Source organism: Sinocyclocheilus grahami, unplaced genomic scaffold (genome assembly GCF_001515645.1).
Source record: "Sinocyclocheilus grahami isolate Dianchi unplaced genomic scaffold, SAMN03320097.WGS_v1.1 scaffold98.1, whole genome shotgun sequence".
Taxonomy (NCBI): domain Eukaryota; kingdom Metazoa; phylum Chordata; class Actinopteri; order Cypriniformes; family Cyprinidae; genus Sinocyclocheilus; species Sinocyclocheilus grahami.
Window position 1 is genome coordinate 1126061 of NW_015505277.1, and position 13252 is coordinate 1139312.

The 13252-nt window shown below is 34.4% G+C and overlaps 1 protein-coding gene across 7 annotated transcripts in view; it reads right to left on the reverse strand.

Annotated features, from left to right (window-relative positions):
• abi1a (abl-interactor 1a) overlaps positions 1-13252 on the reverse strand; it is an 86075-nt gene that overhangs the window by 19657 nt on the left and 53166 nt on the right. For all 7 annotated transcript variants that reach the window (XM_016276019.1, XM_016276017.1, XM_016276016.1 and 4 more), the window contains exons 4-5: positions 9120-9223; positions 8807-8947 (exon numbers count right to left, since the gene is read on the reverse strand). In XM_016276019.1, coding sequence (XP_016131505.1) covers positions 8807-8947; positions 9120-9223 — 245 coding nt within the window. The remainder of the gene's footprint in view (positions 1-8806; positions 8948-9119; positions 9224-13252) is intronic.

Here is a 13252-nt window from a genome sequence, read left to right on the forward strand (position 1 = left end):
TAAGTCGGAATGTGAAAACAACATGGACACTCCCGTTACTACAAAGATGTGTTGGATTTGTATTATTAGAGCTTTCCGACTTGAGTTCACGTGCATTTTCTCAGTCGGGAAATTATTTTTCACGTGCGTTGGCAGTGATGATGTTTCTTATGTCCGTTTCGGAGAACCAGAGCACAAATATTTCAATCGATTGCTCAGGCATGGCACCGAAATGAGGCACCGAAATCTGCGTTCGGATTCGGTTCTGGTACATACCGGTTACATAAGGGCCTTTCCCACCACGGGAACCTTTTCATAGTACCTGAACTAATTGTGGAACTACCCACTTTTTGGCATTTTCGCACCACCGGAACTGCGTGCGTTTTTAGTACCGGACTGCCTTTTTCGAGAACCAAATTAGCTCCTACTCCGGAGCAGGGTCTAACCAGCACAACTGGTACTAATCGTGACGTAAGTAGATATTGATGGCCCAAACGCGTACGAAACCCCCCTACCCCGCCATGATTTAAAACTCCGTGTAAACATACTGTAAACATTGTGTCAACTTATTTCGCAAGTATGGAGAACCGCGATAGATGGACGGACGCTGAAGTGCAGGCACTTGTAGCAAATGTAGCACTGTCAGTTGTCGTTGGAGATTCTTAGTCCTCCTTTCCGTTCTTTCAATCGCTTTACGTATACGTCGACTTTCCATGTCCATTATTGTGAAACCCGCGAGACACAACAAACACACAGCTCCGATCACATCGTCCTCCATCCTCCTGTTGTTAACATTGTTCTTCCTTGTTTCTGTTGTTGAACGCCGCGCACAAATGACGTCGCTGTCGACCGGCTTACGTCACTTCTTAGTACACACTGTCAGTGCGAATGCAACCCTTTAAATGGTACTGGGAAATAGTTCGCGCAAAATCGTACAAAGTACTTTAGTACTGTACATTTAGTTCTGGAACTAAAGCGGTGTAAAAGGCCCTATAGGTACCGGTGCCATATTGGTACCGGGTTTTGGTACCCAACCCTACATTTCTGTTGATTTCAGGAACACAATGGCCAATCAGAGGAGTTTAAGTCAGAATCCACTCACCGCTCAAAAGTTCTTGCACAGTCCTGAAAATTGTGTGCTTACGAATCCTCTCATTATAACATACGAAGTTCGATAATAGACATTATCGAAGATTTATTGTGCATATTTTCATTGTGTCATAACAGAGATTTATGAGATCGCGATGAACTGAGATGTCAGATTTTAAGTAATAATAAAAGGAGCGCTGGTCGTATTCTTCCTTGCCAAACCATGCACGCAGCAGCCCATGCTTGCTTTTCTGTTAAAAAATAACAATGAACAGTGGTTTGTGAATGTTGACGCTTAGCCTAAATAATTTTATCGGGAGCGTTCATGTGAGCACTGCAGCAGTCTTAGGCCCACCCCAAATGCTCTCATTGGTTGAGATGCGTGATGCCAGTACTGATCCCACCCCTCCTGTGACCCATGGTTTGTCTGTATGTGTATTCAGAGCCAGTGACTTTCAAAATAATAATAATAAAACTGCGTTAATGTGCGATAAAATAATTGTCTGCGTTGATTAGTTAACTTACCCAGCCCTAATATATATATATAAGTGCTGTCAATCGATAAAAAAAATTAACTAATTAATCGCACATTATTCTGAAATTAATCGCGATTAATCCCACCTAACGTTAAAGTTTAATATACTTTTATATTGCAATAATTTCACATTCAATCTTCAAATTAATGTACAAACAACATAAACACAGTATATTTTTTAATATTTGTTTAATGGCATCTAATTTTTATGACTGAAGGCCAGTGTCAATGATACCAATTACTGATTTCTCTATTAACCCCCTCCACACACACACACTAAAACTTAACCATTGACTATAGCCATTCAACCTTACAGTATAATTGAGAGCTATCAATTTTAACATTTATTAGACTTTAAAAATAACTTCTAATTTAAGTGAACTTAATATAATCTTCACATAAACCCATTATAATAAATGTCATATTTACCTGTAGGGATGCAGCGATTAACCGGTTTCTCAATTAACCGTGCTTTAAAATGTCACGGTTAATTAATCGTGAAGGCTCTGCTACACCGAGTGTTTCTGTTGCACACAACGGAACAGTTGCAACATGCGCAAAATGAAAACAAAGTTACACTAGCGGTGCGCCAACTTAAAATACTGTGCTTATCAGAGACACGGAGGCTACTACACACACTAGATGAACTATGACAGAGGAACAAAACAGCGATCCTTTATTTCCACCAGAGAAATGCCTGAAGACGATAGTGTGGGACCATTTTAGGTACACCAAGAATGACCAGGGTGTCATTTAAATATTGCCGTAAAAACTGCTGCTAAAGAGCGAATACACGGCTTTAAACTATTTTAATGCACGACGTGAAGGCAAGACTGACGCGAAGCTGCGGCTCGTTAGCTCAGTATTCTGCCCGCTTCAGATCAGACAGATTAAATAGTGTGGTAAGATCACATTTATTTGAATAATTAATTATACCATTTAGCTACTTGAATGAATTATTCGATCGAGAGAGAGGGAGAGCGAAGAGAGTGTGTGTGTGTGTGTGAACCTGCGTCAGAGCGTCTCTCTACAAACATGCGAGTTTAGTTACTTAAACAGAGATTTTACCCTCTCCTTGCTGATGAATATGTAGCAATTCAGTATCTAAGCAATTTTATTAATAAAAGTCACGGGGCAGGGTTCACAACAAGTTTGTGTCCTCGTGAATGTTTGTATGTGTGCGCAGCGCGATCTCTGATCTCACAAACCAAATATAGACATGATTTTCTCAGGCCACATGTAAAACCATATGAATTAAAATTAATACGTATGGATGACAGTTGATTACAATGATAGTTCAGTGTATTCCCCTCATTATTAATAGTTTCCCCTGTGGGGTAAATAAAGTTAATTGTCCTATATTAATAATACTTATTAACGTTGTTATCTATAATCCCTTTTATAGTATTATGCACAAGTTAAAAACCAACAAGATTTTTTTTTCATGTTTCCAGTTTTCTGCCTCAGGTCCAAAAGAAATGTAAAGAATGTACAAACTGAAAACACTAAATACTTTTGTGATCTATTTTCATTAGTTATTTTCAAAATGGAAATACTGACATGGCTGTTTAGAGCAGAGGTCACCTTTTTAATTCCAACTGGAGAGATGGAATTTTGTTTGTCTTTATTATTATTAATTTGTGCTGTATTATTGGTTACTGTGTTATTTCTCTTTCTAAAGGCAGCAATAAATAACACTTTATTATCTAAAGAGTGTCCATTTGATTTTATACATTAATAGTTTTGTGAAACGAATAAATGCATAATAATCGTCATAATCGTGAAACCGTGATTATTCCTCAGACAATAATCGTACCAACAAAATCTATAATCGTTGCATCCCTATTTACCTGTGCCCTTCCGCAGAAATATACAGAAATTGAAATTGAAGTTATCACACACTAAATTCTAAATTAAATATAGATTAATTCTTAAAGCTATAAGCTTTTTTTTTATTAGTTATTTTTTCCTCTTTTTTTTCTTCTTTGTCCTTTTATTAATAGACATCCCAGCAGCTGGTTATTAGGCTGTTTTGGCTGTTATTTCTTAAAGAGCTACCACTGCTGAACGTGACGCGTATCTGACACGCATCATATTTTCTCTCAACTCTTTTTTATCTTTTCTGACCCACTTCAGGTCTTAAAGTCTCTATTAATGAGCTGGCAAGTTAAATAGAGTGTGTTAGATGAGTGAGACAGTGCTGGGCTGCTCCAGGACACTTTTGAAAACCATTTCAGAGACATGTTCTTAAATGTGACTCATATAAAATATATTACATGCATGCAAGTTTTAAGGCAGCTTTAATCATCTTTTTGGTAACTTCATGACTTAACCTACCACGTCATTGCATGCACGTAGTTTATTTCACGCTTTGATATGAAAGGATACAGGCTATAGTGCGCGCCGGCGCCTTTGTGCGTGCAATTGAAGAGCACGCGCTGCGAGCACAGTACCGTTTCCGCACTCTTTTGACTCGCGCCTGGCACTGAAGTGAAGTGGAGTCATTCTGCCACTGAATAAATGCACTTCTTGTCAAGAAAAAAAAGTGACAGAAGCAGCAGTTGTGAGTGGGGTGGCCAACCCTAGCCCTGCGTTAATTGTGTTAAATATTTTTAACTCGTTAAACTGAAAAAAATGCATCGCCTGCGTTAACGCGCTAATTTTGACACCACTAATACATATATATTATATATTTATATTTATATAATAATATATATATATTTCATTTAATTACTGATGCACTGAGAATCCATGGCTAAAATGTTGGACACACTACTAGGCCAAAAGCCAAAACCAAAGATGTTATTAAAATAGGGTCATTTAAAATGGGCAATCAATTTGTCTAATGCTATGAGATTGCACACGACAGTCACAAATTTTAAGTGTATCCATAATCAGGATATTCATTTCTCATATAGTCACACAGCCTGTTCTATTTAGTTATGAGCTGTATGAGAAACCAAATGCTTCAAAAGAGGGAGGGAATTGAACCTTGCAGCATGACCAATATATGTGGAGGGGCTGATGTGGTGAAAATCTACACAAACGCACAAATTATCTATTGTAATCATCACTACTCAACCTCACTAACCAGATCACTAGGTCCATCTATAAATGTAACCTTAGAGAAACAAAAATGGTTAATTGACACTGTCGTAACCCATAATGCATCAGGCATCCAAAGAGCTCAAGTCGGTTCAGCTGAATAAGCAGCAGTGAACGCTTCTGGAAAGCAGATAATGGCTCAGGTGGTGACATGGAATCATACTTCATCTTAATTACACATAAGAAGCTCATATACAAATCGCTGACGCTGCTAGAACTGATGCGGCTGATTAAGACTGTCGGCTACATGTCAGTATCAAGAACGGCTTTTATAAGATGTATTTAAAGATGAACCAACAAAACTATACATTAGAAGTTAAAGCAATGAATCTCTGTTCTCTCGTGTCAGTATTTTTTCATAAAACTACAAACTGAGGTTGTCAAGATGTTGTTTATTATTATTTTTTAAATAATGTTTATATATATATATATATTTTTTTTATCCTCAATAGGCTGCATTTATTTATTCAAAAACAGTAAAAATAGAAATAATGTGAAATATTACAATTTAAAATAACTTATTTAAATATATATTAAAAAAATCTGTATCACTTACTCAGCTTTAATTGTCACATGATTTTTCAGAAATCATTCTAATATGCTAATTTGCTGTTGAACGCCCAATTTGACAATAAATTATATTTAATATTTTTATGATAATCTTAACATTTCCATTTGTTCAGGATTCTTTGATGAATAGAAAGTTTAAAGTCACGTTTTTCCATTCAACTGCCCTACATTTACATTGTTTTTATATGTAAATAGACATGTGCCGGTTTTCGGTAATGCGATATATCACGGTAATGAATATGCACGATATTGTTATCGTGGGCACTTCAAAAAACACCTTGAATAATTATTTATTACAAATTATTCCGATTTTTTGAATGCATTTTAAGAATATTTTTTCAATCAACTGGTCACAATGCACAACACCGCTAGATGTTGCGTGAAAGACGCATTCACACCCTCATGTAAACAAGCACGGATGAGACACGCATGGCTGAATGCGTGAAGTAAACGAAAGCGCATATTCGCTCTCTGACAGCAGATGGTGCTGAACAGCAGAAATGCAGCCGTTTCCCCGGAAACCCCATAAATAAAGCAGCTGCCTACTAACAGCCATTCAGATTTTTGTATTCGGAGTGGTGTTCATCACAGTGCCAAATACTTAAATATTTAGACTTAATAGGCTATTTATTTTCAAATTGTTTTTTTTTTACATTTTAATGTGGACTACAACCTGCCCTAGATATTGTTTGAAAATGTTTTGATTCTTTATTGTTTGGTCACACTTTACATTAAGGCTCTATTAATTAACATTAGTTAATTCATTAGTTAAACTGCTAATGAAAAATTATTCTAAACATTCATTAATCTTAGGTAATTTCAATATTAAATAACGTTGTTAAAATCAAAAGTTGCAACTGTGTTAATGAACTAACAGTTGTATTTTTTAACAAATATTAATAACTTCTGTAGCAAATGTAGCTATTGCTCATTATTAATGTTAATGCAATAACTAAGGTTAACTAATGAGATCTTATTGTAAAGTGTTACTTATTGGTCTTTATAATTCTTTTGCACTTTAATCTGTGTGATTTTTTTTTTAACTTTATACATATTTTGTGTGTTACTTTATTGTATGTATTCTTTTTGTTACAACACTTTTTTACAATTAAATTTCAATACCGTGATAATACCGTGATAAAAGCATTAGCAATTAATCGCAACATGAAAATTTGATACCGTCATATGCCTATATGTAAACATAGTTAAAACAAGTTAAACATAAAAAACACATCTTTTACCATAGGCCTGGGCGATAAAACGGTATCGATATTTATCGACGGTACACCTTCTTCGATAACGATATAAAAATTTTCAATATAGTGCACAATATAGGCACATGCTATGAGTGATGCAGACAGCACACACAAACACGAACATGAGTGCCGAGGAGGTTGTGAATTAAAAAAAAAAAAGAATATTAGTCAAATTTAAAATATTTGCATTTCAATGCAAAAATGGTACAATCGAATGTTAGGTGTGCGTCAGGGAGCGTCATCAGTGGAGCGCGAGATACGGTGATGATGATGTAAGTGACGTTGTAGTTTAATGCTTTGTTAGTCTAGCCCACAAAACGCGCAGTTGCTGCGTTAATTCAAAATATTAGAGATATATAGTAGTTCAATGCGTAGAAGATCTTGATTAGGTTAAAACCGAAACCAAGCCATTCACACAGAACGCAAATTCTGCGCATTTTAAAGACGTGCAAATATGACTGCTGCACTCGCGTCTCACACAAGAGATGTAGCCATGCAAAGTTAAAACAGTTTAAACTTTTTGAAAACACGTCACAAATCTGTGGAGGTTTATTTATTTTTACTGCGTCTCATATGTTTTTAAAGGCAATCTGTGTGAGCGGCGCTTCTGCTCTTTGTATTAAGCAATGCATAAATACGTGATGCTGTTTTGTTCATAATTGGATTATGCAATTTACAAATTTATATTTGATTTATATGAGTTAATTTAGACGTAATGCACGTTTTTTTTATAGACAGTTATTTCCTTGCGTTGCAATTTAATGTGCTGCATTATTTTGCTCATTAGGCCCTCCTGTGGCCTCGGGAGACAAGCCAAAAGTTTAACCTATTTAACGTGCATATAAAACATTAGAAACTAGATATTTGTTTAATTTTTATTTTATGTTTGACTGTTAAAACAAAACAAAAAAAAATGGTCTCAATAAATTTAGTTAATTTTAAAATACAGTGGTTAATTGTAAACTTTTTTTTTTTAATGGTTTAAAAAGTTTTAAAAAAAGGTTATAAAAATGTCAATAATTATCGATACCAAACGATATGAAACATTATATCGTTGATACATTTTTTTAGCTATATCGCCCAGCCCTATTTCACCATTCCACTGCTTACTTTATTTATTTGTTTATTTAAAAAGCTCTGTGTAAATGGGCCCTAAGAATTCTTTAAAATTTCTACTTGTGTTTAATAAAGGAAGGCTTGGAATGACAATCTAATTTTTCTTTAAGACTAGCAGTTTGATGGATTCAGCAGGCCACTCTCACAAGAGCTGGCATGTGTTGCCACTATTTACACAAATGAAAAGTTGTTTATTATGTATGGCATTATAGTCAGCATTAACTAATGAGGCCAATTCATCCAGTCATTTTCCGCATGTACCACTGCAGTCCTGACTGTGCTTAGTAAACGCAGTGAGGGCTAGATGAGGGGTTATTCCCTCTGGTCTGGAGTGCGGCTGCGGTGTGGGTTGGTGTGATGACATTATTTACAGATGTTAGACGTGTGGGTGTGAACAGTACAGACTGCACACTGGGAACATTCAGAAACCCCCAGATCAGGTCTGTTATTTAGACACCATGAAGAGCATGAGCGAAATTGTTAGATCCCCCAGAGGAAGTCAAATATGCTGTGACATTCAGAAACAAAACTGTGGAGGCTGATGGAAAAGTGTGAGAGAAAAGAAGTGGAAAAAGACCAAATTAAGAGAGAAAATAGGATATCTGATTCATTAGTAAGGCTGGTGCACATTAAACACAATGTTTCGTATGTGGACACAATGGCAAATAATACATACAAAAGTTCTCAAATTAAACAATTTTAATTATTTTACTATTATCAATAGCACTAATAATAATAATAATGTTATTATTAGACGAAAAATAATTTGAAAGTTTTTATTTTTTAATTATTACTAGTTTATTTTATTGTATTTATATTTTATTAATAACACATAATAATCATAATATAAACTACAAAGTATTAATGAAAATGAACTACAACATTACAAACAAACAACAAACAAATTATTATAACAAATAAATAACATATCAAATAACAAATTTTGTACTAGAATAACAACAACAACAATAATAATAATACTACACATTATTACTAAACTGTACTAAACCATTTCAAATATAATAAATAGATAAATAAATAAACCTATTTTATAATAATAATAATAATAATAATAAACAATATTAATTAAAACTGCACTAATGCCTTTCGAAAAATAAATTCATTAATTAATTAAACTCAAATTTGATCAAGTTACCTGTGGGTTCTCGGTCTCTGGCTGAGCGACGCAGTGCGTCCTGGACTGTGTTGGCTGCCCAAGCGAGCTGGACTCGTCATGTAATCGTTGGGCACTGTTGGAGGTTTCACCGGCTCAAGTGTTTTATAAGGAGTGTTACGCCTGTATATGTATTTAAAACAGGCAAAAATATTAGAAACTTAAAATAATACATGATTTATTGCTTTGTTACTGAAAACTGCTGTCAGTGTCAAACTATTGTCTGATTTATCAAACTGGTCAGAAACTTTTTCATTCTTCTCACAATGAAATACATGAGGAAATCACGTCTTACCCAAGAGTGCCTCGTCCTGCCAAGGGTGGGCTGGGAGGTTTCTGTGATGGGGGATTGGTCCTGGAGAGAGTTCCTCCTCTGATGGACTGATTGTTGCCGTGTTGCTGATTGGACAAGCAAAACATCTGTTTAAGCATTTGAACAGAGCCCGACCATCAGATTATATAAATAAGACTAAAGAAATGGAGATGAGAAGAGGGCTTTACCAGACAAAACCAAAGGTTCAGTTTGCTACTGCAAAGAATGGGCCTCATTCATGAAACTTTTGTAAATGTATGAATAATTTGCCTGTAAAATTGTAACCGTTTTATTGTTAAACGTGTACATGCTGATGAATTCCAATCAATCATGAATAGTATTGCACATCAAGGTTGTTATTATAAAGTAACTGAAACTAAAATAATAATAAAAAAAACAACAACTAGAAAATGAATTAAAAACTACAATTTTAATTTTCCAAAAAACTAAAAAAAGTTCAGATGTTTTATGCACCAATAAAGCATGGTTGAGAGCTATTTTTTTTAAATACAAACATTTTCAAGAATCTAAACATTTACATAAGAATACGAATTATAAATAATTAATTAATTAATAATTACAAAAAGCACTTGCTTTTGTATGCCGCATACAGGATACATGACGAGAAGAATACAAGCTTCTCTGTGAAGACAACTTAGTCCACAAACTGCAGAGACAAAGGTCTTTTACCATAACAATGGCTCCGTGTAAAGTGACTGTTCTGCACCACATGCAAATTGTGACATTATTAATGCACTGTCCTGTATGAGTAATGAGGGCAAAAGTAACCGGGACAAATTAAACATTAAACATTTGACAGCACTAAAACAAACATTAAAACAAACATACACAGACTGATAAATCAATAGATAAGATGTTATATACACATATATATATTTAGTTAGCAATAGTGTAGCAACTTGCATTTCATATATGCTTGCAGTTATTCGGTTAGCCTGAACTCAATTCTAATCATTAAATTTGACCATTTCTAGCTTTGGATATATATATATATATTATGACATAACTCTAAAAAAAAAAAAAAAACATATTTACATATCAAAACACATAGCCTCAACAGCGTACCTGCACTCCTTCAGTCGAGACTGTATTCATAATATAACAGGACCTGAAGTGCATTATAGTTTTATAAAATAAATAATATAAAAAGAAAAAAATAGCTTAAAATTAAATAAATGAATAGATAGATAAATAAATAAATAAAGAACAAGCAAATAAAGAAATCAAATAATAAACAAAGAAACTAAATAATTATTAATATTAAATAAACTATAAAAAAAAATAAACAACCTGAAGAAATATAGACATATCAACTGTTCAATAGATTGAATGTGAGATTTAATAATCTACACACAAATAAGTTCAGTTAGCATTAGCAGGGCCCTATGGTTTCCGCAAATGTGGAACAGAATTGCGGAATCCTATCATAAAAACAGAATTAACTGAATAACGTGGAATGTCCTGGAATTTAATTAATTAGATAAGATTTAATCTATAAAAATTTAAATAGAAAAAATGCAATTTTGAATTTTTTTTTTTATGGAATTTGGGAAAAAATGTAATGGATTTCATAGGGCCCCATGTTAGTGTAGCAACTTGCGTATACTATTAAAGCCAGTAGGTTAACTGGAATCAACTGAAAATATTATAAACGTTCAATTTGACCATTTCTAGCTTTGGTTATATATCATGACTAGTGTTGTCAAAAGACCCGGTACTTCGGTACCAAGTCGGTACTAAAAAAAATGAAAACGTTACGGTACCAGGTTTTTTTTAAGTACCGGTGTACCGAGTACCCGGTCAACCCGTTTCTTGATGCGCTATCCGAAAGGCGCGCAGATGCGCTCTCTTCATAAAAGCACAGAGACGTGGCGACATCAAAACGAGGAAACACATCAAACTAACAAAACACTTTAAAGACAGACACCCGGATCAAATGAAAGAGTTCAAGCAGGTAAGTTTCATTTGAATTTTTTATATTTAGATCTTCTCAGTGTTTCCCATACATTGATTTATTTGTGGCACTCTCCACAATATCAAAACTGACCACCACAAATTGATTTTGCAAGAGGCTTTGACTTCGTTGAATAAACATGAGCACTGCACGTGTCGAAGTCAAAACCTGGTGCGGGTGTTTTTATATCACTGTATTTCTTAAGGAAACCGACCGTTTTCAGAAAACGATGAATGTCATTTTCATTTCATCTTGCCTGTAATGCCTGAGCAGCGTTTGTGAGTGCAGCGCTTATTTGATTACAGCCGTTACCGGGAAAACCTCTATCTCTATCTCTTCCGCTCTACAAGCGCCTCCTGCTGGCAGAGAATGAATTAGCATATATATGCCGCCACAAATAGAGTACAAGTCTGTGGGAAACACCGCTTCTGTTATATGAATTTTAATTTGAATGTCGGATTGAAATGAACATCGCTGTTATTAGAGTAGTTAATCGTTAGCATAAGTGCGGCTAATGCTAATATAATCCGCATATGAATGAAGTTTCTTTATGAACTATTTAATGCTCCTATAACTTTTATTAGGGTTAAAAAACAGGAGGACATGATGATATTTACTATTTTTACACACCACAGGCTTTTAAATGAATTGTGAATCTAAATTATGCGTGTTAAAGAATGTACAAAAGGTTAACATTGTGTCATATCAGTCAGAAAAGCAGTTCTGGGCTTTTTTTTTTTTAGCTAACTTAGTTGTTATTCTTGGCTGAATAACTCTAGAAGGTTTTAAAAGCCCTTTAAAATTAAATATGTACACAGTTTGGATTAAATGAAAGTATAGTAAAAAATTGTAATTAGCATGTTTTTGTGTTTTGCTTTGGTATCGAAATTGGTACTGAGAACCGTGGATTTTCACTGGTATTGACACCGAATACTAAAATTTTGGTAACGTGACAACACTAATCATGACATACATATATAAATATTAATATATATATATATTTTTTTTTCCCCCAACACATAAGCACACAACGTGTTGCAGCATAACTACATCATAACATATATCATTTAATTTATATTAAATTTAATTCATACATATCACAACACATATAGGAGATCCTAAACAGACAAATGTCTAATTAAGCACTGAACAGAGTAACCATTAAAAATTTCCTTCAGCCAATAGAATGGTTTTGGGGTTCAAAGGGCACAGGATTATGGGTGAACTGAATCTTACACGACATCAGTTCCACGATCAGATACACAAACGTACATGCAGTGTTCATTCAGATCTCAGTGGAATCAGTAGACAGACAGAAATACGGCTTAATTTATCACACTCTGACAGCGCCAAAATTCTCCACACGGAAGACTGCGAAAGCGCTCAATGTTCACCGAAACAGATACACGAGCAGGCAAAGAAAATGATTCAATTTTTTTTTTCCTGAACAGAGGAAGTAAAATAAACTAGTTAAAAAAACGTTTGAAAACAGCATCTGAGAACGCTGACTAGATTAAGTGTCAACTGACATTGAAAATAAATCTCATCTTTTGCAAACGCAGTCAATTTGGCTGAAGATGCTGTAATCCCCGTCAGGTGACTCAAGGTTATGGCTTCTCTTACTGAACGACAGCAATGCAACAGTGAAAAGCTGTAATAAAACACTGCCAGGATATTCAGTGACAGCAGAACGCACTGTACACTCTCAGGAAAAAAAAGGGTACAAAATCGGTCACTAGAACGGTACCTTTTCAAAAGGTACTAATATGTTCAAAAGGTACTAATATGTCATATTTAGGCACTGATATTAACATACTAATATGTAGCTTAAATGTAATAATATGAACCCTTTAAGGGTAAATAAAGCACAAGTGTAACTTTAAAAAAAAAAGTGACAACCCTTGGCACAAATGATACATTTGAAACTTTGTAGTGGTAGTTTACCCAAAATGTTTATTGTATAGGCCCAAAAAATTAATAAATAAAATAATAAAAATTACAAGTAAAAACAAAAAAACGTAATTTGTGAAGAAATGCATAAAAGTCTGGAACAAGTGGGTGAATATATGACATTTGTGTAAACTATATACACACACACACACACACACACACACACACACATATATATATATATATATAT